This window comes from Coenobita brevimanus, chromosome 110 (assembly GCF_032717465.1).
Source record: "Coenobita brevimanus isolate Jiangsu-jjx chromosome 110, ASM3271746v2, whole genome shotgun sequence".
Taxonomy (NCBI): domain Eukaryota; kingdom Metazoa; phylum Arthropoda; class Malacostraca; order Decapoda; family Coenobitidae; genus Coenobita; species Coenobita brevimanus.
This window is the reverse complement of record NC_137063.1, coordinates 35,890,858-35,918,762: the sequence shown is the minus strand read 5'-3', so window position 1 is coordinate 35,918,762 and position 27,905 is coordinate 35,890,858. Positions and strand designations below refer to the sequence as shown.

At 41.7% G+C, this 27,905-nt stretch overlaps 1 protein-coding gene across 1 annotated transcript in view; it reads left to right on the top strand.

Annotated features, from left to right (window-relative positions):
- LOC145417548 (uncharacterized) overlaps nucleotides 1–27,905 on the top strand; it is a 79,827-nt gene that overhangs the window by 2,810 nt on the left and 49,112 nt on the right. The window contains exon 2 of the mRNA XM_080286256.1: nucleotides 25,581–25,736. Within this exon, the coding sequence (XP_080142382.1) occupies nucleotides 25,581–25,736 (156 nt within the window). The remainder of the gene's footprint in view (nucleotides 1–25,580; nucleotides 25,737–27,905) is intronic.

Sequence of the window (27,905 nt, the reverse complement as noted above, 5' to 3'; positions counted from 1 at the left end):
TTACCTCTCTTTCTCCAATTGTTCCATGCCTTTGCTCTCTCTTTTTTTGCTATCATACACCTTCTATTAAACCACTCCTTTTTCCTGTTTTCTTTCCCTCTTACTCTTGGTATAAATTTTTCCACTCCCAAATTATAGAGGTCTAGAAAGAGATCCCACTTCCTCTGTATCTCTCTTGTTTCTCTGAATTTTCTCCAATCCGCATTTTCAAAAAAGTTTCTCAATCCTGTAAAATTTGCTTTGCCAAAGTTGTATCTTCCCTGTCTATGAAGCTCGTCTCTTGGCTCGACGTTCCTTATTAACATCTGGAACTCAATGACCACATGATCACTTTTTCCTAAAGGACAGAGGTATTTCAATGATTCTATTACATCGGGTTCTTTGGTGAACAGTAAATCTAACCTTGCTGGTGTGTCCTCACCTCGAAACCGTGTCTCTTCTTTGACCCATTGCGTCATCACATTATTCATTATTATATTTAGTAACATAGTGCCCCAGGAATCCTCGCCGCCTCCCGAGTACCATTCCTCCCAGTTCACCTCTTTACAGTTAAAGTCACCCACTAAAATTATATTATTGCTTTTCTCAATTATTTTTTGCAAATAGCTAGCCATATCTGACAACATCTCATGGTATTCGTCATCCTTCCATGCTCTCGTCTTTGGGGGAACATACTATCTATCTATTGCCAGACGCCTCAATCCCGTTTGGGGTGGCCACAAACAAATCGCCTCCAAGTCGCCCTGTCCCCCAGCATTTCACTGCCCTGCTCCCAACTCACACCCCCCTCTCTCATATACCTTTCCACCCCATCTCTCCATCTCATCCTTGGCCTCCCCCTCCCTCTTCCCCCCTCCACCTCACTCACATACACTCTCTTCGTCAGTCTTTCACCCTCCATCCTCTCCACATGGCCAAACCACCTCAGTGTGTTCCTCATAACGCTTCCTATCACATCCACATCAACACCACAACGCTCCTTTATATTCTCATTCGTCAGCCTGTCTCTCCATGTGACTCCACAGGCTCCTCTTAAATAACTCATTTCCACTGCTCTCACTCTTGACTTGTGTCCTTCCAACAACGTCCAAGCTTCACTTCCATACGTTAGAGTTAGTATCACAATACTGTCATGTAGTAACTTTTTCACTTCCATGCTCACTTCCCTGTTTCTTATCACTGCTTTCAAAGAACCAGCAACCTTTCTTCCCTGCTGTACCCTTTCAAGCACTTCACCCTCCAAACCTCCATCCTTACTCATCACACTACCCAAGTACTTAAACATACTCACATTTTCCAATTCCTCACCATTCAACCTCGCTGTACATTCACTGACTTCACCTCTCTCAAAGATCATCACTTTACTCTTCCCTACATTCACCTTTAGATTCCGTTTCTTACACACTCTCCCAAACTCATTCACCAAGCCTTGCAGCTCCCCTTCGTCTTCACTCAACAACACAGTATCATCTGCAAACAACAGTACAGGGAGTTTCCAAACACTATCCTCTCTCACCAGGGACACTCCAACATCCACTGACTTGGAAGTCAGGTATAATTATTCCCTTGTACAAAGGAAAAGGGGAAAAAGAAGTGTGTGGTAATCATAGGGGCATTTGTTTTCTTAGTATAATAGGAAAAGTGTGTGTGGTAGGATACTTACTGACAGAGTTAGAGAAAGAATAGAGAAATTAGTTGGAGAAGAACAGGGAGGCTTTAGGAAGGGAAGAGGTTGTGTAGATCAGATATTCATTCTTAGATCTTTAGTGGAAAAGTTTCTAGAGAAGGGAAAGAAGTTGTATGCGGCTTTCATGGATTTGGAGAAAGCATATGACAGGGTGGATAGACAAGGATTGTGGAAAGTGTTAAGAATATATGGAGTAGATGGGAAGTTGTTGAATGCTGTGAAGAATATGTACGATGGTGCGAAGGCTGCAGTGCGTGTGAATGGTGAACTAAGTGAATTTTTCTCTTTGAAAGTTGGTTTGAAACAGGGATGTGTCATGTCTCCATGGTTGTTCAATCTGTACATGGATGGGGTAATAAAAGAGGTACAAGGTAGGGAACATACACTACCGCCATATCTCACTTAACATTCTGTCCAGTTTCTAATTTCATATATATCACTTCAGCCCTGCCTTCTCCCATTTCCACAGTATCTACATTTATGTTGGTCTTCACTGCTGTCATCACTCCTCCTCCCTTTTTTTCTTTTCTGTCTTTTCTCCACAGTTTGTATTTACCATCTCCCAAATGAACATCAATATCTTCTCTTAATTTGGTCTCTACAAAGCACATTACATCAGGTTCATGTTCTCTCAAGAAATCGTTAATTTCAATCCTTGTCGATATAAAACCATCAACATTAGTGAGGATATAAAGGAGCGTTGTGGTGTGGATGTGGATGTGATAGGAAGCGTTATGAGGAACACACTGAGGTGGTTTGGCCATGTGGAGAGGATGGAGGGTGAAAGACTGACGAAGAGGGTGTATGTGAGTGAGGTGGAGGGGGGAAGAGGGAGGGGGGGGCCGAGGATGAGATGGAGGGATGGGGTGGAGAGGTATATGAGAGAGGGGGGTGTGAGTTGGGAGCAGGGCAGTGAAATGGCGGGGGACAGGGCGACTTGGAGGCGATTTGTTTGTGGCCATCCCAAACGGGATTGAGGCGTCTGGCAATAGATAGATAGATAGATAGAACATTAGTGTATATCACCTTCAAATTATTTTTGACGTTTTTAATACCCTCTTCTCTCCTACTCACTGTCAGTATCACTTCCTCAACTTCTGATCTTTCCCAGCCATCCCCCCTAGTTTCCTTCACTTCTATTTCCTTAAATACCACTTCCTTACTTTCATATCCATTACTCTCCAAAAAAAAGTATTACATTCTTCCTCTGTCCTCTTATCATTTTTTTCCTTTACTTCTTCCCTTAATGATTTTAAAACTTCTCTTTCTTCTTCATTCAGATCTTTTCTTATTATAATATTTTCCGTCCCCGCCTCTTTGCTTAATTTCCAGGTCACTTTAAGTATCTCATTTATTACACTTTCTGATGTAAACTTGTGTGTGTGTGCATGCGTTCATGTGTGCGTGCATGCTTTTGTATTTACCTGGTTGTGATATACAGGAAATGGGCTATGCTCGTTGGGTCCCGTCTCTGTTTCTCAATACTGTATGTCAAATTTTGCTTTGAACTCGTTTAAATTTTTAGACTGGACAAGCTCTTTATCCAGGTCCATGCATCTATATGGAGAACTATATTTCTTGATATCTTTTTTCATTTTCATTCCATGTCCTCTTGATTCCCTCCGATCCCATACAGACAGATCTTTTCTGTCAATTTTATCTACTCCCATCATGGCCTTGAACACAGCAGTCATATCACCCCTCTCTCTCCTTTCTTCAAAGGAAGGCAGATCCAGCTTTTCCAGCCCCTCTCTGTATGACAGATCTGCCAGACTAGGGGCCATCTTGGTTGCTGTTCTTTGTATTCTCTTGATTGTCTTTATATCTTTTTTTTGTGTGTGGGGACCACACTATCAATCTATCTATTGCCAGACACCTTAATCCTATAAGGGGTGGCCACAAATAAATCACCTCCATGTCGCCCTGTCCCCCGCCACTTCACTGCCATGCTTCCAGCTCACACCCCCCTCTCTCATATACCTCTCCACTCCATCCCTCCATCTCATCCTTGGCCTCCACCTCACTCACATACACTCTCCTCATCAGTCTCTCACTCTCCATCCTCTCCACATGGCCAAACCACCTCAACGTGTTTCTCCTAACGGTTCGTATCACATCCACATCACAATGCACCTTCACATCCTCATTTGTCAGTCTGTCTCTCCATGTGACCCCGCATACTCCTCTCAGATAACTTATTTCCACTGCTCTTTAGATTCCATTTCTTACACATTCTCCCAAACTCATCCACCAAGCCTTGCAGCTCCCCTTCATCTTCACTTACCAACACAGTATCATCTGCAGACAACAGTAGGGAGTTTCCAAACACTGCCGTCTCTTATTAGGGCCACTCCAACATCCACTGCCCTACCGTGTATCCCTTTTATAACCCCATCCATATACAGATTGAACAACCATGGAAACATGACACATCCCTTTTTCAATCCAGCCTTCAAGTAGAAAAATTCACTACTGTTGCATATTCCAACCTGGGGTGGATCATGGCCACAATCAATTTTTTCATTATCTCCTCATCTGTGTAATGAAATACTACTCTTATGTTAGTCAAGAGATTAAATGTCTCTCTAACTATCTTGCTAATGTGTTTTTCAGGTGACAAATTATCCTGGACCAGCACTCCCAAATTTTTCTCTTGCTTTTGTGATTGGTTCATTACCCATCAAATAATTCAGTGATGGCCTCTGGGTACCTTTACCCATTTCCAATATTTTACATTTTTTGGCATTGAATTTCATTTCCTACATCCGGCTCCATCTTGAATCCTATCCAGATCCTCCTGCAGTATTTTAGTCTTCCTAAACTTCTACTCTCCTCGAGATCTTTGCGTCATCAGCAAACAGAGTTGCATAACTGTTCATTCCATCTACCATATCATTTATGTAAATCAGGAACTTTACTCACGCTAACACCGAGCCCTGTGGGGCTCCATTTGTTACTTCCCTCCATCCAGACATCCTGTTCTTTTATTACTGTCCTCTTTTGTCTGTCTCTCAAGAAGTCTCTCATCCACTCCAGGAGGTTTCCCTTCAGTCCTCCTATGTGCTCAAATTTCCACATTAGTCACTTGTGGGGTACCTTGTCAGAGGCTTTCTCCAACTCTAAATACATACAATCCACCCAACCATTTCTCTCATGTAGCATGTCAATCGCTTTTGAATAAAAGCTCAACCAGTTGGAAACACACGACCTTCCACTTCCGAATCCAAACTGACTTTCAGCTAAAATGTTCATCTCCTCCAGATATTTTATCTGTCAGTCTTTAAGGATTCTCTTGCACATTTTTGCAACCATGCTGGTCAGGGACACTGGTCCATAGTTCAGGGGTTCTTCCTTGTTTTCTCCCTTATAAATTGGTACCACATTGGCCCTTTTCTATTCCAAAGGCACTTTCCGTTCTTCCAGAAAACACACCATTAAACCGTGAATCTTATCGCCAGTTGTTCTCTGCATTCCTTCAGTAACCAGTTTGAGGTTCTGTCCAGTCCTGGGGCTTTCCTTACATTTTGAGTTTCCAGTAATTTATACACTTCCTGCACTTCCCATTTTATATCTTTTATCAATACATTTCTAGTCACTCTTTATCATTATATTTCTAGTCAATCCTTTAGTGAAAACCAAGTGGAAACATTTGTTCATTATTTCAACTTGCATTGCTGCATCTTTATAGACCTCTCCTTTTACTTTCAGTTTGGTGATTCCTTCCTTTTGTTTCAGTTTGCTATTAACAAATCTATAAAACAGTTTGGGTTCATCCTTGCATTTGTCTATTATACCTTTTTCAAAATTCCTTTCTTCTTCTCTGTGTATTCTTGTGTATTCATTTCTAGTTCTTTTATATTCTTCCTTTGTTCTATTATTACCTCTCTTTCTCCAGTTGTTCCATGCCATGTCCCTCTCTGTTTTTGCTATCATATACCATCGATTAAACCAACCCTTCTTCCTGATTTCTTTCCCACTTACTCTGGGAACATGTTTTTCCACCCCCAATTTATAGAGGTCTAGAAAGATATCCCACTTCCCTTGTATCTCTCGTGTTTCTCAGAATTTTATCCAATACGCATTTTCGAAAATTTCCTCAATCCTGTAAAGTTTGCTTTTCCAAAGTTGTGTGTATTTACCTATTTGTAGTATACAGGAATTGAGCAATGCTCGTGTTGTCCTGTCTCCATGTCCACATTTATCTAGTCTACTTTTACACACATGAATGTTTTTCGCCTGCACCACCTCTTCATCTAAGTCGTTCCAAATATTTATGTATTTACCTAATGTACCTAATTGTGATATACATGAAATGTGCTATGCTCGTGGGTTCCCGTCACTGTTTCTCTGGAAGTCAAATTTAGCTTTAAACTCGTTTTAAGTTTTTAGACTGGACAATTTCTTTGTCCAGGCTATTCCATAAGTCTATACTTCTGTAAGGAAAGCTATATTTCTTGATGTCCTTCAAGCAGCTTGACTTTTTCAATTTCATTCCGTGTCTTCTTGTTGCTCTCTTATCCCATACAAACAGATCTTCTCGGTCAATTTTATCTACTCCCACCATGGTCCTGAACACTGCAATCATGTCTCCCCTCTTTCTTCTTTCCTCTAAGGAAGGGAAATCCAGCTTTTCCAGCCTCTCTGTGTATGACAGATCTGCCAGGCTGGGGACCATCTTGGTTGCTGTTCTTTGTATTCTCTCAATCTTGTTCATATCTTTCTTTTTGTGAGGGGACCACACTACAACTGCATATTCTAACCTGGGGCGGATCTTGGCCACTATCAGTTTTTTCATCATCTCCTCATCCATATAATGAAATGCTACTCTTATGTTAGTCAAGAGTTTATACGTCTCTCTAACTATCTTGTTAATGTGTTTTTCAGGTGACAAACTATCTTGGACCAGCACTCCCAAATCTTTCTCTTCTCTCATTTTTGTGATTAATTCATTACCCAACAAATAATTCAGTGATGGCCTCCTGGTACTTATACCCATTTCCAATATTTTACATTTCTTTACATTAAATTTCATTTCCCACCTCCAGCTCCAATCATGTATCCTGTCCAGATCCTCCTGCAGCATTTTACAATCCTCCTCAACCTCTGTCTTCCTCAAGATCTTTACATCATCAGCAAACAGACTTGCATAACTGTTCACTCAATCTACCATATCATTTACATAAATCAGGAACATTACTGGTGCCAACACCGAGCCTTGAGGGACTCCACTTGTTACTTCCCTCCATCCAGACATCCTATCCTTTATTACTGTCCTCATTTATCTGTCTCTCAAAAAGTCTCTCATCCATTCCAAGAGTTTCCCCTTCAGTCCTCCTTTATATTCTAGTTTCCACATTAGTCTCTTATGAGGTACCTTGTCGAAGGCGTTCTCTAAGTACACACAATCCACGCAACCATCTCTCTCCTGTACCACGTCAGTCGCTCTTGAATAAAAACTCAACAAGTTGGAAACACATGACCTTCCACTTCTGAATCCAAACTGACATTCAGCCAAAACATTCATCTCTTCTAGATATTTTATCCATTCGTCTTTAAGGATTCTCTCACACAATTTTGCGACCATGCTGGTTAGAGACACTGGTCTATAATTCAGGGGTTCTTCCCTGTTTCCCCCCTTATAAATTGGTACCACATTTGCCCTCTTCCATTCTTGTGGCACTTTCCCCTCTTCCAGAGAACACATGATTAAACTGTGAATTTCATCCGCCAGTTGTTCTCTGCATTCCTTCAGTACCCAATTAGAAATTCCATCAGGTCCTGGGGCTTTCCTTACATCTTGAGTTTCCAGTAATTTATACACTTCCTGTACCTCTACTTTTACATCTTTTATCCCCGGTACATTTCTAATCACTCCCTCCCCTTTCACACACTCCTTTTCATTAGTGAAAACCGATTGGAAACATTTGTTCATTATTTCAGCTTGCATTGCTGCATCTTTATATACCTCTCCTTTTACTTTCAGTTTGGTGATTCCTTCCTTTTGTTTCAGTTTGCTATTAACAAATCTATAAAACAGTTTGGGTTCATCCTTGCATTTGTCTATTATACCTTTTTCAAAATTCCTTTCTTCTTCTCTGTGTATTCTTGTGTATTCATTTCTAGTTCTTTTATATTCTTTCTTTGTTCTGTTGTTACCTCTCTTTCTCCAGTTGTTCCACCCTTATCCCTCTCTATTTTTGCTATCTTACACCTTCTGTTAAACCACTCCATTTTCCTGTTTTCTTTCCCTCTTACTCCCTGTACAAATTTTTCTACTCCCAAATGATAGAGGTCTAGAAAGATATCCCGCTTCCTCTGTATCTCTCTGGTTTCTCTGAATTTTCTCCAATCCACATTTTCAAAGAATTTTCTCAGTCCTGTAAAATTTGCTTTCCCAGAGTTGTATCTTCCCTGTCTATGGAGCTCGTATCTTGGCTCGACATTCCCTATTATCATCTGGAACTCAGTGACCACGTGATCACTTTGTCCTATAGGACAGGAATATTTCAATGATTCTATTACATCGAGTTCTTTGGTAAACAGTAAATCTAACCTTGCTGGTGTGTCCTCACCTCAGAACCGTGTCTCTTCTTCAACCCATTGCGTCATCACATTATTCATTATTATATTTAATAATATAGTGCCCCACGAATCCTCGCTACCTCTTGAGTCCCATTCTTCCCAGTTCACCTCTTTACAGTTAAAGTCACCCACCAAAATCATATTATTGCTTTTCTCAATTATTTTTTGTAAATAACTAGCCATATCTGACAACATCTCGTGGTATTCGTCATCATTCCATACTCTCATCTTAGGGGGAACATACACTACCGCCATATCTCCCTTGACATTCTCTCTAGTTTCTAATTTCATATATATCACTTGAACCCTGCCTTCTCCCATTTCCACAGTATCTACATTTATGTTGTTCTTCATTGCTATCATCACTCCTCCTCCCGTTTTTTCTTTTCTGTCTCTTCTCCACAGTTTGTATTCTCCATCTCCCAAATGAACATCAATATCTTCTCTTAATTTGATCTCTACAAAGCACATGACATCAGGTTCATGTTCTCTCAAGAAATCGTTAATTTCAAGCCTTGCCGATATTAAACTATCAACATTAGTACAGGTAACTCGCACGGAACACGTGGGTTTCGTTCCTACCGTGACGTGTTAGGTGCGAAATCGCGTATATTTAAACTACTCCGTATTTTGCTCCCTAGATCCCCCAAATGTGTTGTTTTGCTGTTATCTGTCACTGGTAATCACTAGAAAGCACTTTAAGTGGTTAGAAGGTTTATGTAATGTTATAACTCACAAATACAGTACTCCATAGCAAAACTTCAACACACAAATACTGTATGTAAACACAAGGAAACATTCCAACGCCGATCATAGTTAATCATATAAATCAGGTTAACTGGTACCAGTGCTTTAACTTACATACCAGAACAGTACATATTTAACTTAGAAATGCAGTACTGTGATATCGAATGATTTCAGTACATAATCTGTTAGGAATGGATGGAAAATAAAAATGTTATGAATACATTTTCACCTTTTTTATATACGTTTATGGTAGTTTCGAGTTATTTTTTACGTTATCGTTGTGCCCATGCTTGGAAAAGGGAGCGAAAGAGTTGAATTTTCAGTCCTAAATGAGAAAACTGCACGTCCTCCAAGGCTAGACTCTGCCACGGGAGAATAAAGTGGAGGGTCAGTCCGATTAGCAATGAGGAAGTTGTGTCACAACTTCCAGCTCCCACACCACGAGAATGGCTAAAAATAGAATCGTAATGCAGTTTCAGAACTAACATTAAGTCTAATTATTACGAATACAGATACAAAGCAGAAATAAATACATTTACAGACGGGGAAAACGAACTTCTTCCGTCATAACATGTTCATCTTTCTCTATCATTTTACGTTCATCTTTATCATTTTACCTTGTTATTTTCGCAATATATATTGCTGTCTCGTAAACAGGGTGGTTGTTTGTGTTTTGCAAGGGAGGAAAAAGATTGTATATTCTGTCTGGGTCGAGATAATGGGTGTAACTATGTGTGGTTAGGCTTGGCCACGAGCGAAAAAATCGTACATCCACTCATCACGATAGCAGATGGTGAACTGACAGATGATACATGAGAGGGTGATGTCAAGGTCAGTCTCATGTCCCGATTTTCGTTCACTTCCCGAAAGTTTTCACAGTTTTCTACACGTTGCATTGCATCAAATGATCCAAACCATTACAGCAAACCTGAGCAAATAGGTAAAGATACCAAGACAAAAATGTATTTTTCTCTTATTATAAGTCTTTAACGAACAAACAAAAAAGGCACTATTCCGACGCCGATCATGGGTTTCATATAAATCAGGTTAACTGGTTACAAGGCTTTATTTAATGCTTTAATTGCTTACAAGTACATACCAGAACAGTAAATATTTAACTTACAAATACAGTACTGTAGAAAAGCAGTACAGTAAGAGTTTAACGAACAAACAAAAAAGGCAATATTCCGACGCCGATCATGGGTAATCATATAATTCGGGTTAACTGGTTACAAGGCTTTATTTAATTATTTAATTTTATTTAAGTGCTTACAAGTACAGTACATACGAGAACAGTAAATATTTAACTTACAAATACTGTACAGTACTGTGGAAAAAACGAACAAATAAAAAAAGCAAATATTCTGACGCCTATCAGGTAAACTGGTTATAAGATTTTATTTCTTGCTTTAACGTTATTTAATAGTACTTTAAGTTGCACATAAACTTACCAGAACAGTACAGTACTGTAAATATTTAACTTACAAATACTGTGCTACTGTACTCGGGAGTGTCTCACTCACTGAATAATTTCCCGCCTAGATCATCACGTAATCAAAACAAACCGTGTGCTGCGGTGACGTTCGAGGATTTGATCTTTCAAAGGCCTCTCCTGCGTTAATTTGTAGTTTTCATAATGGTTCTTTAATCTTACGTTGTCTTATATGTATCCCAGCCCTTACCGTGTATAATTGCGAGCGCGTTCCGTGAGATCGTGTTCTGTGCGAGTTACCTGTATATACCATCTTCAAATTATTTTTGATGTTTTTTATACCCTCTTCTCTCGTTGTCTTTGTCGGTACCACTTCCTCAATTTCTGATCTTTCATAGCCATCACCCTTAGTTTCATTCACTTCTGTTTTCTCACATACCACTTCCTTACTTTCATATCCATCACTCTCCAAAAAAAAGTATTACCTTCTTCCTCTGTCCTCTTATCATTTTTTTCCTTTACCTGTTCCTTCAATGATTTTAGAACTTCTCTTACTTCTTCATTCAAGTCTTTTCTTATTTTAATATTTTCCATCCCTGCCTCTTTGCTTAATTTCCAGGGCACTTTAAGTATATCATTTACTACATTTTCTGTTGACAACTTGACTCTTATTGGTCTTGTTTCCCCTTTCTTATAAGGCCCTATCCTCCTTACTTCCTCAGTTTCTTTTACCCACTTGTCTCCTTAGGGATCAATCATTCTTACTATTCTTCTCACCAGGTTCATGTCTCTTTCGAGTCTCACAGATCAAACTTTTTCTTCCTCCTCCCTGTTCTCAAATATTACCACACATTTGTTCCTTTCTACAGTTTCTCTCATTATTTTCTCATTTTTCTTCAATATTTTCACTACATTTTCTTCCATTTTTTTCTTGTTCATATCCCTTTCTTCCTGGATGATTTCCTTAAGCTGACCACTTCTTTCTGTTCTTTTTCTACGTGTGCCCATTTTGCCTTATGCTCTTCTAATACACTACTCACCTTCTCCGTTTTATTAGTACTCTCTTCTGGTTTTCTCCTCAATTCGACATTTTCACTCTTCAAATTCCTAATATCCTCATTCGCTGTCTCATTGGACTGGATCAGACTCTGTATAGTAGTCTCCGTATTTTCAGACACGTCCTTTATCACTAGATTCTCCACTTTCTTTTCAGGTTCACTAATCCTCATAATCAATGTTTTAACCAGATCCATGACATTAGTATTTCTATCAAATCCTGGAAATTTGAGTCCCTCAATGTTTACAACCTCGTAGGTTAGGACAACAGGATATTAAATACAGTAACCCCTCCAATATCCGGATCAATAGAGCCATCGGTAGGTTCGGATATTGGTTTCGTCCGGATATTGGGCCCCAGCTTATGGACTTGTACTTACGGACCCTAACACAGAGAAACACCTATACAACTCCCTCCGGACATGCATAGCACCTATTTAACACCCAAATCACACCAATAAGGCACATAAATGACTGAAATAAATGCAATAGAAACATAAAATGTGGGTTTAGAAGTATGTTCATACATTAATAAACATTCTAGTACTTATGGACTCTAACCGAACCTAACCGAACTCTGAAAAACACATTCCTACTGCACATGCATGAGGTAAGTTTAGTATGGAAAGAAGTACAGTATGACACTTTCTGGTAAGTATAGTATGGGAAAAAATACAATATGAAACATTCTGGTAAATATAGTATGGAAAATAGTACAACATGAAACATTTTGGCTACTTACAGCAAGTCCCTGGCCACCTCAATGAATAACCGCCTCCTCTCGGACTCTGACAGTAAGAACGATTTCCTGAAGCACTTGCACTACACTCTTCCTGAAGTCTTGCACTGAACTTAGTCACTAACACACAGAAGTTCGTTCTTTTCACAGTGTTCACTTTAGTCCAAATAATGTTCCATTAAATTTAAGTGTTGCACATTAACTTTTCCCAAGTTTTTTTAAGTTTCCAAAGCCAAAACAAAGAAGGTTAGTTACGTTAAATTTCTTTTCTACTTAGTCTTTTCTCCCAACTTGAAAACCTTAACACAACACACCGTTTTTTTCACTGCACAACACTCAAAATTCCCGTGTGGTCTAGTGGAGAAGTTCTTGCTGTTTATTCACTGTCAGAGCCCGAGAGTATCACTGGCAGGCGTCCAAGGGGTGCATCGGTGGGTAGTGGTGATGGCGTACCGACTACAGAAGACTCTGAAGACAGCCGCAAACTCACGTCGAGCGGTGACTCCACTGTAGCTGATGTGCTGGGCTGTGGCTCGGAGCATGAGGGCCTGTCTTGGGGAAGCAACGGAGTGGAACCAGGGCTTGGCACAGCGGGGGTCACGGGCCTGAAAAAACTGTCAATCGTTGACTGACGCAAGGACCAACGATTCTGGTGATTGATGATGCGCTGCCGGAAAGCACGCACTTCCTCCACGAGTCCCAAGGGCCCCATCTCCCTGTCGCAGTCCGGGTGTTCCAGGTAGTCTAGGACGAACTCTAGATGTTCCTGGAGTGCGCTCAGCTTGGGGATGGCTGGAGTAGTGTCCTGCTGGGCGGAGTCTGCATCATCATTGCCTTCGTCGTCGGAATCTTCAAGTTCGGGACTGACACCAGCAACCGAAGACGCGATCTCGATATCAGACAACGTCTGATACCCAGGATCGCCCTCGTCGTCGTCCATCCACTCACGAACATCGTCCACATCAACATCGTCGCCGTGCGTACGTAGCCGTGCATGGAAGTCATCCACGTCAAACCCTAGGAAATCGTACTCCACATCTGTTCCGAGAAGCAGACGAGACCAACCGTTTTCAAGAGTTTTCACAGGGACTTCCTTCCATGCACTAGCCCAGTTGTACAGCGCAGACTTGATGTTGTAGCGGCGAAGGTTTTCCAAAGTCCGCTTGCCTCGAGTGTCACGTCCTTCCCTGCGCTCGTCCTCGTCCTCGAGAACCACCACCACCTCGTCCAGGAACTTCCGACGGTACAAGCGCTTTGTTGCCACGATCACTCCTTGCTCCATTGGTTGAATGAGAGCAGTCGTATTAGGTGGCAGAAACATGCGCCTAATACGGCCATTCTCAGCAACCAAGTCCTTGTCGCACGGGTGGGCAGGTGCATTGTTGAGGAGAAGGAGAGCCTTTACCTGGTCGCGAGGAATTCCCAGTGTCTTCGTCTGGTAATGTATGACCTCCTTGACGAAGTGATGGTGAAACCAGTCTTTGAAAATCACAGCTGTGAACCATGCTTTCAAAGAATGGTACCATACGACAGGAAGGACATCCATCACCCCACGAAGGCACTGAGGCTGCTTTGCACGGCCAACAATAACGGGCTTAAGCCGGTGCATGCTGTTAGCATTGGCACAACACAAAGCAGATATCCGTTCCTTAGAAAGCTTGCGGCCAGGTACACGCTTCTCCGTCTCATCGGCGAGAGTGTTCGTTGGCACCGAGCGATAGAATAGGCCAGTTTCGTCAGCGTTATAGACTTGACCGAGAGTGAGGCCCTTCCTGTCGATCAAGCCTTTCACCTTGTGCCGAAACTCGTCCACTCCATCCTCGTTAGCGTCCAATGCTTCGCCATGTGCTTTACGGTTAGTAAGGCCATGTCGTAACTTGAACGCGAAGAGCCAACCCTCGGATGCCTTGAAGTCAGGGGCGTCGTGAAGCCTTGCAAACTTCTCAGCAGCAGCCTTCAGCTCCGTTCCACGTACCATCACACCAGCTGCACGTTGCGTTTGCTTCTCGACGAGAAGTCAGCCGTGTACTGCATGAGCTTGTCTCGGGAATGCTTGATATCGAACAAAGTCGACCGGGCCAGGTTGAACTCGCGGAGAATGCGAGAGGAAGACCAACCCGCATCAACCTTCTCCAATATCTCCCGTTTTTTCTCCAGAGTCAACACCACTCTCTTCCTTTTCTCAGGAGGCGGGGCCATCATCACACACACTAAGAGTATGGCAGAGAGCAGCAGGAGGCCTTGCAGCAAGTACAGCACCACCACAAAAGCGAGCACGTGGGCAGCCATGGCGAACAGCGCAGGTCTTGTCGCGGTGAGAGACAGGCGGGAAGTGGGGAGGATGCAGCGGCGCTCTATCGGACGTCGGAGGAATGACGAACCAAAACAATGCTCTCATGCGGCACGCGCGGCAAGTTCAAATTACGGACGGCAAAAAAACAATTTTTTTTCCAATTTTTTTGGATTTTCGGACCATTTTGGGAATGTTTGATCCCAGGACGATAAGGTTCGGTTAGTGGGGATGTTCGGTTATTGGGCGTCCGGATATTAGAGTGATTACTGTAGTGACTGCTGGTACTTTACTTTAACGGCACGTATTCACCTTGCGTTGCTTTCCCACAGGACTATTCTTCAAATACTTCTGCCCACCAGTACTGTGAAGCCCATGGTCGTGGCTGTGTGCTCCCCGTCTGTCCCAGCTGGACACAAGACATTTTCTGTCTGACTACCAAACTCTCGCTAGCCCCACCTCTCTCATGAGCATGCTTTTATACACTTCCATACGGATATTGAGTCATCAATACACCCTAATCTATCCCAGTATACACCCTCTGCTCTCACTCATTGGCACACCATTAGGGTTTAGATCTCACAGATAACAGCCATCACCGAGGCCCTCCAGTGCACTCCTAGTACATTAAGCTCTGCACCCCGGCCCCTCAAGTGCTTGTTTATTAGTCTACTTCCTTGGTGTTTTTTGCCCCACACCTAGTCACCCTTCTTCTCCCATCACTCCTTTATTCACTTCATTTATTCCTGTGTTTCATCTTCCCTTTCCTCTGCAGTTCTCTCCAGCCCTTGCTGTCTCGTAGCTCCCTGTGCTTGGTCTCACTCCTGCTGTGCACGTGCCAGAACCTCAGCACCATGTTTACGTTGCAGTGTTTTATACGCTGTCTTCAGGAGCTTCTGACACTGGCGATCCATTGTCCTAACATCCCCTGCTTCATATTTGCCTGCCCCACATCCGTCTTCTTCTTCACTCATACTTTCTCTGCCTTCCTCCTCTACTCCCACTCGACCCAGGCCTTGGTCTGAAGGGGCCGTGTGAGTAAGAGGTGGAGATGACATCAGAAGCGGCAGTATTCAGGTGGGCGGCAAGTACTTGATCGTTGCAAGCCTGACAGCAGGGTACGGTGGTATTTCTACCCACATCGTTAAGCTGGGGTATTGCATCTAGGGTTATCGTATATTGAGGTATTTCTGTATATATTGTCATAAAAATCACATCATCTTGTTCACCAATGATTGTTCTAGCCGATAAACAAAAAACGAATACAGAAAAGTATGAATAGAAGAATGGTAGGCCAGTGTGAATAAATATTCTGGAACGTTTAAGGAGAAAAGAAGGCTTTTCCGGGAATGGAAGAAGGGTGGTAACAAGGAGGAATACTTGGCTGCCAAGTGTAGGGCTAGAAGAGAGGTATACAGGGCAAAGTCTGAGTCACAGAGACTTTTACTTGATAACCTAAATCATGGGGAAAAGAAAAATATGATATTCAAGGTGGCAAATTAGATGACGAAGGATAATCAGGAGGATATTATAGGTGAGCAGTGTGTGAAGAATGATGAAGGAAGGGTAGTGGTGAACAGTGAGGATATTAAACATGCATGGAGAGAGCATTCTAGCTGGTTGTTGAATGAGGAGTATGACTGGAACAGGGAAGGTTTGGAGCTAGCAGATCCAGTGTTTGGCCCTTGGCCTTTGATTGACGCTGCTACTGTGAGTGAGGCAATACGCAGGATGCAGGTGGGGAAGGCAGCAGGTGTGTCTGGGTTGACTGCTGAAATGTTGAAGGCCTCAGGAGATACAGGGGTGAGGTTAGTCACTGACCTGATAAATATGATTATATATGAGTACCAGTATGTTGTCCCAGATGATTGGTTGAAGAGTGTAATTATAAATGTGTACAAAGGGAAGGGTGATACCCTGGAAAGAGGAAATTATAGTGGTATAAAGTTTTTAAATCAGATAATGAAGGTAATGGGGAGAGTTCTAGAAGGTATGATTAGAGAAAGAGTGAATACTGATGAGATGCAGTTTGGGTTTATGCCAGGCAGGGGGACCACTGATGCCATATTCATTGTTCGACAGCTTCAGGAAAATTATATTGGTAAGAAAAGGGATCTGTATTTTGTTTTTTTTTATTTGGAAAAGGCCTTTGACAGAGTCCCTAGAGAGGTGGTGAAGTGAGCAATAAGAAAGCTTGGCTTGGAGGAGTGGCTGGTTAGGATGGTTATGGCCATGTATGTGGGTGCTCACACCCAGGTCAGAGTGAGTGGAGATTTGATTGATGAGTTTTCCGTGAATGTTGGTGTGCATCAGGTGTCAGTGTTGAGTCCCATGTTGTTTATCATGGTGCTTGAAGTCCTTTCTCGTGACTTCAGAAACAGACTCCCGTGGGAGATGTTGTATGCTGATGATTTGGTGTTGATTGCAGAGAACGAGAGGGAGGCGGGGGAAAGATTTAGGAAGTGGAGAGATGGTATGTGGTACAAGGGCTTCAGGGTAAATGCAGATACAACAAAAGTGATGATATCTAGGTTGGTGCGGTACTGTCAAAGACGAGGGAGAGTGATCATGTGCAGTTTGCCACAAGGGCGTTGGAAGTAATTCCATCTTGTGCAGTGTTTGTGATAAATGGGTGCACAAGAGATGTAGTGGTATCAGAGGTAGACTGCAAGATAATGCTGATTTTATGTGTGCTGCGTGTCGTGGAGAGCAGGTGGAGATTGTCAGGTGTGAAAGGATTGAACTTGCTGGTGAGTCTCTTGAGTGTGTGGAAGAGTTTTGTTATTTAGGAGAGATGTTATGTGCTGGAGGTGGGGCTGGAGCTAGCTCTGTGGCTAGGGTGAGAAGTGGTTGGAAGAAGTTCAGGGAGCTCTTGCCTCTCCTGACATTGAGAGGACTCTCCCTATGTGCAAAGGGGTCTTTATGTGCAGCATGTGTTAGGAAGTGTGATGCTGTATGGTAGTGAAACCTGGGTAGTAAAGGAAGAGGATATTCACAGGCTCAAACGTACAGAAATAACAAGGATTAGGTGGATGTGCAGTGTGTCCCTGCGTGCAAGGCCTGGGGGGGCTGGGTTTACGATGAAGGAGTTGAGAGGTAGGATGATACTGGAGTGTATTGATGTTGTGATGAGGAGAGGTAGATTGAGGTGGTTTGGGCATGTGGAGAGGATGGGGGATGGTAATTGGGTGCAGAAGGTGAGAGGTATTAAAGTTGGGAGTGGGGTAGCGAGGAGTAGACCGAGAAAGATGTGGGACGAGGTCATTAAGTGTGACCTCAGGGTTAAGGGACTGAACAGGGGGGCTGCCATAGATCATGCAGCGTGGAGAGCCGCCATTAGGTGACCAAGGCCGATGCATGCAAGCATGTTGGAGCCTTCAAAAACGAAACGAAACGAACGTCAATCTCACTTCCCAACATCATAGCTCAAATGTTTTCACTCATACCTCTGATTGTTGTTACATGTTTAGAAAGAGAATTTCATCAGCTTTCTAGTGGTGTTAGCGGCTTTTTTATACAGTTTGTATTTTTGAGAAAATAGCCTAAAAGTAAATGTACTAAATGGGTACCTACAGGGAAGTGATTTTTTGTTCACAATGCTCTAGCGAAGAAGTTTTCTTGCAGATGTTATGTATTTATTTCATGAGCTTGTGTAGAATTTCATGGACTTTCTGAAGGTGTTTTCAGATTTTTCATGCGCCACATAGTTTCTGAGTAAATTGCATAAAACTACATTTCATTCACTGTTATGCAACACCTTTTATCGAGACTGAGCACTATGCAGATGATTCAATATTTTTCTCTAGGAACACTTGCTGCACTCTATATGTATACTGTATTTCACACAAAGCCATACGTAATCTATCACTGTCCGAGAATGGTGCAATACATTTCATTCAAGTATGTGGCTGTGTGGTGTATTTGACGCCTCTCATTCTTCTGCTGTGTTTGAGGTAACTCAGGTAATGCACGCAATATATTTCTCTATGAACTTACATTTCACACTAAACCATACGCTGTATATCACTATCACAATGATTCCAGGCACTATATCGACCACACAGTATAAACACTTGTTTCACTATATAGGTAAAATACTCTCATTATTTGGGGGCAGGTTGATGCAGAGTAGCAAACCCCGCTATAGAAAACATGACTCCTGCCAAGGCCTAACAATTGATAACAGGTCCCAATGCTTTATGAAGAATATATGTATGTTCCATAGACACAGTCACTTCACAAAATATTCACAAACACTATACAATAATGATATTTCAATCATGGCTTCTGGCTCGGGCTGGGACTGGGAAAATGGAGCAAGTTTAAAGGGACGGGGGATGGAGCACTACCCTTCCGCCTGACTGATGGTGAGAGACTGTGGAGTACCGATTCGTTCTGCCCCATGCCAGGGCCACCAGGGTTGCTAAGTGCTTACTCTGGACGCTAGGCTGGTCCGCAAGGATGCACTAAAATTTGACACAAATTGGATAAAACTTTTTTTTTGGTGAATATTTATCTGCTTCAGAATGCGATGCGGGTCATCATGTTTTGACCAGGACAAGCCCATAGAATGCAAATTGTGTCTTCATGTGCCGATGAGTTAATTGCCATCTGGAAAAATGTTGAAAGGCAAATGCTATACTTTTCATCAACAGCTGGGACCGGTTTTATGGACTTAGTGCCACGTATAGTTGAGATCTGGTCTCATGTTAGTACACAGGGAGTTACTGTTTTAGCCAGGACAATTCATAGTTTAGTGTTTATTGTATTATTTATTTATTTTATATTCATTTATTTTATTTTTTTAGGCAGTGTTTGTTGTATAGTAAGTTGTAACAGCTTCACACCGGCATTATTAACATCATGTTTGTATAGATGCATTGAAACATGCAGAAATAAGGAAATTTTAACTATTAATGTAGATACATCCACTCAGGCTCCTCAAAATAAGCAGGCGATAATAAAGGAGTGATAAGTGATAGTATAGAAAAAAGTTATATTCATTGAGAAAAGAGTTTCTTAGTTATTAACAAAAACAATAAAAAAAGTAAATCATAATGTGGATGCCTAAGTACTTGTAGTAATCTCAGAGTGTACTACAAAAACAGCAGGAGTTTACATAGCAAAATACCTGTACAGGGTGTCCCATAAGTCCTCCATCATAGGGATTAATGCACATTTCTTTTCTTTCGAGATACATGAATATGGTGGGCATTATGAACAGAACCTGTAAAATTTCCTTTGATGCCAAACTTATGGGACACTCTGTAGATGAACTGAGGGCTTTAAGTTGTACTGTATAGAGAGAATAACCGTTTCCATTATTAGCGAACCAAGGATGATTACAGAGACCCAAGAATTTTTGGCAGAATATTAGATCAAGGGTTATAATACTTATGAGTCAAACCATCTGGGTAGAAAGGAAAGGGGGGGGGGTAGCTGTTACAGTAAAGGATTCATTAAACTTTTTTTTTTTTTTTTTTTTTTTACGCATAGAAGAAGGAACCAAAGGCAAGAAGCCCACAAACCATTCCTTTCAAGAAAATAAACAACTGAGAGCCAAATTCAAGATCCGTTCATTTTGAGATGCCTGGACACACTGCATTTGAAAGACTGGAGATTATAGGAAGTAGGAAATACAGACAGAGGGAAACAGTTCCAGAGTTGATCTATTGCAAAAATGAAGGGCTGGGAGTAATGGTTAACTCTTGCATTAGAAACTTGGAAAGAAAAGGGATGAGAGGTTGTTGTTAGACAGGTGCTACATGCCCATCGTAGAGGTGGAGGGATGCAAGCTGAGAGTTCAGAGGAGCAGTGACCATTGAAGTATCGATAGAAAAGAGATAAAAATGCAACAGTATGGCGAAGAGACAAGAGGTTGAAGGGAGCCAGTAAGAGGAGGGGAGTTTATGAGATGAAAAACCTTTGACTCCATCTTGTTGAGATGAGCTGTATGTGGAGAGCCTCCTCACACACGATAGTTGTACTCTTCGAAGGGACGAATAAAACCTGTGTATAAAGTCAACAACTGTGCAGGGTTAAAGAAGGTACAGAGTCAGCTTAGCACACCTAATCTCGTGGAATCATATTTTACAACAGATGTAATATGATCTTACCAAGAGAAATCCTGAGAGAATGAAACTCCACATTTGTTTCAGGATGATGCAGGATTGAGTTGGATATTATTAAACAGCGTATGAGTGGATAGGGCTAGATGTACAGCTTAGAAGGTCATTGATGAATAAAGGGAAGAGAGTTGGTGATAGGACTGAGCCCTGAGGAACGCCACTGTTGTTAGATCGAGAAGAACAGTGGTCATCTACAACACCAGTTATAGAAAGACCAGAAAGGAAGCTATAGATGAAGGCACAGAGAGGAGGATGGAAACCATGAGAGGGCAGTTTGGAAATTAAAGATTTATGTCAGACTTGATTGAAAGGCTTCGAGATGTCAAGTGCAATGGCAAAGCTTTTGCCAGAGTCCTGAAAGGAGGATGACCAGTGGTCTGAAAGGTAGTTGAGAAGATCACCAGTGGAGCATCCCTGATGAAACCCATGCAGATTATCAGAAAGAAGGTTGCAACAGGAAAGATGCTTTAAAATTTTTCTTAAGAATAGACTCAAAAACTTTTGAGACACAGGATGTTAAAGCAATCGGGCGATAGTTAGAGGGTTGGGAATAGTCACTCTTCTTTGGGACAGGCTGAATGAGAGCAAACTTCCAGCAAGAAGGAATGGTACAAGTTGATAGACAAAGGCAAAAGAGTTTACCTAGGCAGGGTGTAAGCACAGGAGCACAGTTCTTGAGGACAACAGGAGGGACCCCATCAGGCCCATATGCCTTGTTAGTGCTGAGGCCAGTGATGGCAGAAAATACTTCAGCTAAAGAAATTTTGATGTCAGCTATGAAGAAGCCAGTGGGGAGAAATGATGGAGGAACAGCACCAAAATCGTCAAAGGTGGAATTCGAGGAGAAAGTCTGAGTGAAGAGATCTGTCTTATGAGTTGAAGAAATAGCTACAGATCCATCAGAGTAGAAAAGAGGAGAGAAGGATGATGAGGTAAAGCTGTTAGAAAGGTTTTTGGCAAGGTGCCAGAAGGAGCGGGAAGAATTCTGGTTGGAGAGTTGAGAGCATTTAGTATGGATGAAATTATTTTTAGCAGAGTGAAGAACAGACTTAACAGAATTCCGGGCAGAAACATAAAAAAGATGTGATTCAGGGGGAGGGTTGGCTCTGGTATCTTTTATAGGCTCTTTCCTTGTTGTGAACAGCATTAGAACAAGCCTGATTAAACCAAGGGTTTTTTGCATTAGTCATAGGATATGAGAAAGGAATGTATGTTTCCATGCCTGAGAGAATAACCTCCGTGATGTGCAAGGCATACTTAGATGGCTTTTAGCCTTGGAAGCAACAATCATTCCAGGGAAAATCAAAGAAGTACAGGTAAGCCCTTAATTCACGCGAGGGTTAGATTCCCAGACCCTTCGCGTATGTGGTAAATTCGCGTATATGTTCTGCCCTTGTGTGCACATAATTACGCATGTCTATACGTATATTACATCTAAATAATACTGTTTATGCACTACATACACCTAATAAACTAGCATAAAGTATTAAAAACAACAAAAATGTAAGAAATTTAAAACTGAAACCTGACAAGCACAGGCGTAGGTGGAGACACTTCAGCAGTCTGGTGCACTAGCCCTCACTGCCTCCCGTATGCTACATTCTGCCTTCTTGATTGTATGAACAGTTGACTCATTCACCCCAAAAATGCAGTTCCAAAACAGTTCACAGGCGTAGGTGGAGACACTTTAGCACAGTCTGGTGCACTAGCCCTCACTGTCTCCCGTATGCTACGTTCTCCTTCTTTATTGTATGAACAGTTGACTCACCCCAAACATACGGTTCTGAGACAATTCACCATCAAGTCAATTCCCCGTCAAAACATGGACAATTCCCTGTCATTCTATTAATATACTTATTATTGATTAATTAATACTTTAATAATTAATTTTCAGGGGGATTTTATAACTCATATAAGTAAAAAACTAGTGTACTGTACTTGCTAAATAAACTGGTTTGTAAATAAATGACGGGGAATCGTCCTGACGGAGAATTGTCGCCGACATTCCACCCTGAAGTTTGTCCAACACTTTAACTTTGTCAGTGACACCACTTTACCAGCCCGCTTTGGTGTGTTACCACATGCATCACTAGCACTACGCTTAGGCCCCATGTTGGCAGACAAGGCAAGCAATCACTGGAAGGCAGAAAAATAAGCCACAAATAACGATTCTCAATCTCGAGTCACGCATGATTCGACCGTTGGATTCAAACTGACTGTGTGGTGCGTGGTAGACCGACCTCCCAGGCTTCCACACACACATACACACACACACACACACATACATATATGTGTGCACACAGGCAGCAGGTAGGCATTTTTTATATTTTATTTATTTCTCTTGTATATTGAAATTACATATTTGAATACTATAATTTTGTTTTAATTATTGTACGAAAAATTCGTGGATAACTGAAATCGCGTGAAAAAAGTTCGCGTGAATTAAGGGATAACCTGTACTGCGTGAGGGCCTCCCAATCAACAGCTCCACAGTGCCACAACCGACGTTTCTGTGGAGCATCCACAGGCCGTACTGAAGCGATAGGACAGGTTAAGAAAATAAGGTAGTTATTGGAGAAGCCCAATGGAGAGGAAAGATTAACAGAGTAAGCAGAAGGATTAGTTGTATGGAAGAGGTTAAGTACTGTATGTTGGAACGCTCTCTAAGGCGGTCAGAGATACGGGTAGGGTGCAGTAAAAACTGCTGTAGCTCATTAGGGATAGAAAAGATGTTGGCCTGCATACCAGGTAGATCAGTGAGAGGAGAGGAGAGGAGAGCCAAAGGTGGTGGTGAACATTGAAATCTCCTAGAATGGAGATTTCAGAAAAAGGAGTAACGGATAGGATGTGTTCCATCGTAGAAGTAAGATAGTCGAAGGATTTTTCATAGTCAGTAGAATTAGGGGATAAGTAAACAGCACAGATATATTTAGTTAGAGAATGATGGGAAAGCCGAAGCCAGAGAGTAGAGAATTCAGATGGATCAAGTTCAGGAACATGAGAGAAGATAAGTCATTGCATACATATACACAACAGCTACCTTTGGCTTTAAAATGAGTAAAGAGAAAACTAGGAGGATACAGAGAAGGGGATGCTATCAGTTGCCTCAGTCAGCTGTGTCTCAGTTAAGAAGAGAAGGTGAGGTTTAGAGGAGGAGAGGTGGTGCTCAACAGGAAGAAAGTTAAAGGAAAGGCTGCGAATGTTGCAGAAATGAAGAAGAAATGAGTTAGACAGTGATTCTAGGCAATTTGCTGAGTCATCACCAGGATGTTAAATAAGGAACAGAACGTGTCTGGGTTGACATTGCTAACGTTAGGGAGAAATTAGTCGTAGGAGGCATATACCGATCTCAGACATTAACTAGAGCAGATAGTAAATACTTTAGGGAGGAATTAGGAAAGTGTCACAGTCCAGTTTAGCAGTTTCTGTATTGTAGGGGATCTAAACCTGCCAAGGATAGACTGATAGAATCAGACAGGGAATGCAGAGTCAAAAGAACTTCAAGAGGAAGTACAGGATAATTTCCTCTATCAGTATATCAGGGAGCCCACGGGAGGTACTAATACACAGTGTTCAATATTACCTAATATGGAATACATCATTAGCAACATAGAAGTTGGCAGATAACTCAGTAATAGCGATGAGTGGAATAAACCACTCATTGACACAGTTGTTATCTCTTACATTAAGAGTTTCAAGCATAGGTTAGATAAGCACATGACAAGTAAGGGCTGGATATACAAAAAATCTCCTAATTACTATTTCATTCTTTTTAATATTTAGGTTTCACAACAGTAGTTTCTCTTTTCCTTTTGCACTTTCCTATAAAATTTCTGCATCAGTTATCTATACTGTGTGGTATTCCATCACACATTTTCTTGCTAGTTTTGACCGGAGGGTTTGGTGGGTGGGGGAGAGTCTGGAGGGTGTGGTGGGTGGGGGAGAGTCTTCTTTGCAATCATTGTCTCATTCCAGTAGTTTAGTCTTTCTTGTAGGAGCAGCTTAGCATGGGCCAACTGGCCTACTATAGTTATCCTTTATTTTTATAATCTTATGTTCTTATTCTTTCATCCTTGTCCTCAGGGATTAAAAAGAAATTACATTAAACTCACAATTATCCGTCATCGCAACATGCAGCCCAGCACAGTATTCAATACTGCTGGCTTAGCTCTAATAAAGCAATGTCCGGCAAAATTATGCAGTATCCATTGCCGAAACAGGACATGACTGACGGTTCTGTGCACTATCCAGCATCAAGGTTTATCAACTGGCTTGTAAGTGGTAGCTAACTGGCACTGTATTACTGTATTTTATCATTACTTTATTGTATCTCATGCTTAATTTGCATCTTTTACTCACGGGAATGTTTTTATGATAAAGGGTTGAAACGGATACAAACACAATATCTGGCTTGATGCCGAATAGTGAGCCAATGGGGGGGCACTAAGAAATATGCGGCATAGGGATTGGCTGAATTACACAAGATAATTGAGAGTTTACTGTAATATGCATGTCAGTCATGCAGAGTACAGGTATGTTACTGTATACAGTAGTATATGTTACAAAAGTAGTTTTTAAGTTTCCCTATTACAGAGTTTTGAAAACTCAGTGTTTAATGTTATGTTTGTAGATAGCTCAGTTATCTAATTTTTCCATTATGTGATGTATTCCATTATTACCAGAAAGGAATCTAATATAACCAAGTACTTCCACCACCTAGTTGTTAAATGTCCCTCAGCCCCTCTCCTATCCCCCAAAAGGGGATGGTGGACTGCAGGAGCAGGGCTGCTAAGTGTGCAGTCCTAGGTTCATGTCCAGATGAGACTGTGACCACAACAACAGTAACATACTGCAGTATCTTACACTGTATAAAATGTGGAATCATACTGTATGTTTAATCATGCCATTAACTTAACCAGGGACCAAGCACTGAGAGTGAAGGTGACAGTGTGGACCTAAGTGAGAAGCTGTATCCTCTGGCCCACTATGTGTCTGACCAGGAAGAGCTGGTGAACCAAATGTTTGCAACCATACATGGCCCAAAGCTGGAGGCCATGTTACCCCCTGTGCTCAAGGTTTGTATCCTTAGTTGATAAAGACACAGCAACACACTCACACACTTCATGCACCTCTCTCCCACAACACTTACTCATCTCACTTCCACAACACACATACCTCATACACCCCACTACCACAACACACTTCGTGCGCTTCACGCCCACTACAGTTACCTCCTGCACCTCACCCCCTACAACAGCTTACACATCTCATGCTCCTCACACCCACAACACACTTGCCCACAACAGACTTCATGCACCCCATTCCCACATTAACTTACTACACCTGATGTGCCTCACTCCCACATCAACTTCACCTGATGCACCTCACTCCCACATCAACTTCACCTGATGCACTTCACTCCCACATCAACTTACTTCACCTGATGCACCTCACTCCCACATCATCTTACTTCGCCTGATGCACCTTACTCCCACATTAACTTACTTCACCTCATGCACCTCACTCCCACAACAACTCACCTCCTGCACCTCACTTCCACATCAACTTACTCACTTCATGCACCTCACTCCCACATCAACTTACTCACCTCATGCACCTCACTCCCACAACACGCTTACTCATCTCATGCACATCACACCCAAAATACACTAAAGGCATGCTTGCCATTTTGGACACAGGTGCATGCTGAAGGATGCTTTCATGCGATGGCACCAATATACCGTAATTGGGCAGTGGAGCTGCCCTGTTGTACAAACGTCCTTCAAGTCTATCCCTATCCCCTGAAAGGAGAAGGGGGTACCTCAGCCTGTAGTCCACCTGGTTCATGTTCAGATGAGCCTTGATTGCAGCTACTGGACTACTACTATTTCATTATGAAAATAAAAGTTAATTATCCACAGTACGTATAATACTGCAACAACTTTTAGCTAATAAAAAGTGTTCATATTTCAGTATATGCTGGAAATAATTCATGATATGCAGAGCTGGGCAGTATTTAAATATGTTTGTATTTAACTATTTAAATACATTTGTGTATTTAGAACTGTATATATAAATACATTGTTTTTCGTGTATCTAAATATAGTATTTAAATACTTTAATGAGTATTTAAATCCAATGTATTTAAATTCTCAAAATATAAAAATATTTTTTTTTTACCTGTTAATTTTGCCATAAACCCTTCCAACTATCTGGCAACCCTGAACAGTGAACATGGTGTGAGCACTGATCTGGAGAGGCTTTCTCATGGCTAATACATCGTAACTGATGTAGCCGCCACCAGGGCGGCACTGGTGTAATGGCAGCCATGTTACACTTCGCCAGATGCCCATGGTTTTTTAATTGAGGCGTTCGTTGGGTTTTTGAAAGCAGCTGATGATTCCATAATATATAGTGCCATGGTCAGCTGTGCAGCTTCTGGATGCAAAAATGGATACAGGAATTAATCAGAGAGAGATGGCATTACATTTCACAAGTAGGAAATATATCTTGTTGCTAATTCTGTAAGATTATTGACCCCCGGGTTGGGGCGGGAAGGTTCTTCCCCGATATACCTGCATGAATGAGGCCACTAAAACGGGCCCATTTATCTCCAGTCTTTCTGTCCACATCCTCTTCTCTTCTGTTCACACTCTCTTGTAGATATTTCCATGTTTCTTCCGGCTTTTATCAATCTAGACTTTCGGTTTCATGACATGGATAGTGCCATACAGGGTAAGTTCTGCACTGCAGCAACTTATGGCGTTGTTTTATACTCACTGGCTAAATGTACCTGATATAATTCATTGAACTGGGCAGAAAAGAAATCATAATCCATATATGTTTTTGTATTATAAGCAAAAAGTGTCTCTTTATTAATAATCACTGCTTAGTGGAAATGAAATATTTGAATTTGAATTTAAGTGTCAGTGTTTCAATATGGCCGCCAAAATCACATACCCGAGGGGGAGATAGCCTCTCAGTATCGCAGAGCTCCGTGGGTGTGAGTGTCGAGAATCAGTTCCATCAGTCAGGGTTGCCAGGTCTGGCATAATTATGCCAGTTTGGCTTATTTCAAGAGTGTTTGGCATGAAAATGTCTATTCCATATGCCAGGTACCAGCTGGCTATATACTGTATATATATATATATATACAGTGACCTCTTAACTAACATGAGTTTAAAAAACGCATTTTTGTTTTAACACGAGCAAATATTTAAGGAGATATGTTTAACTAACAAGGG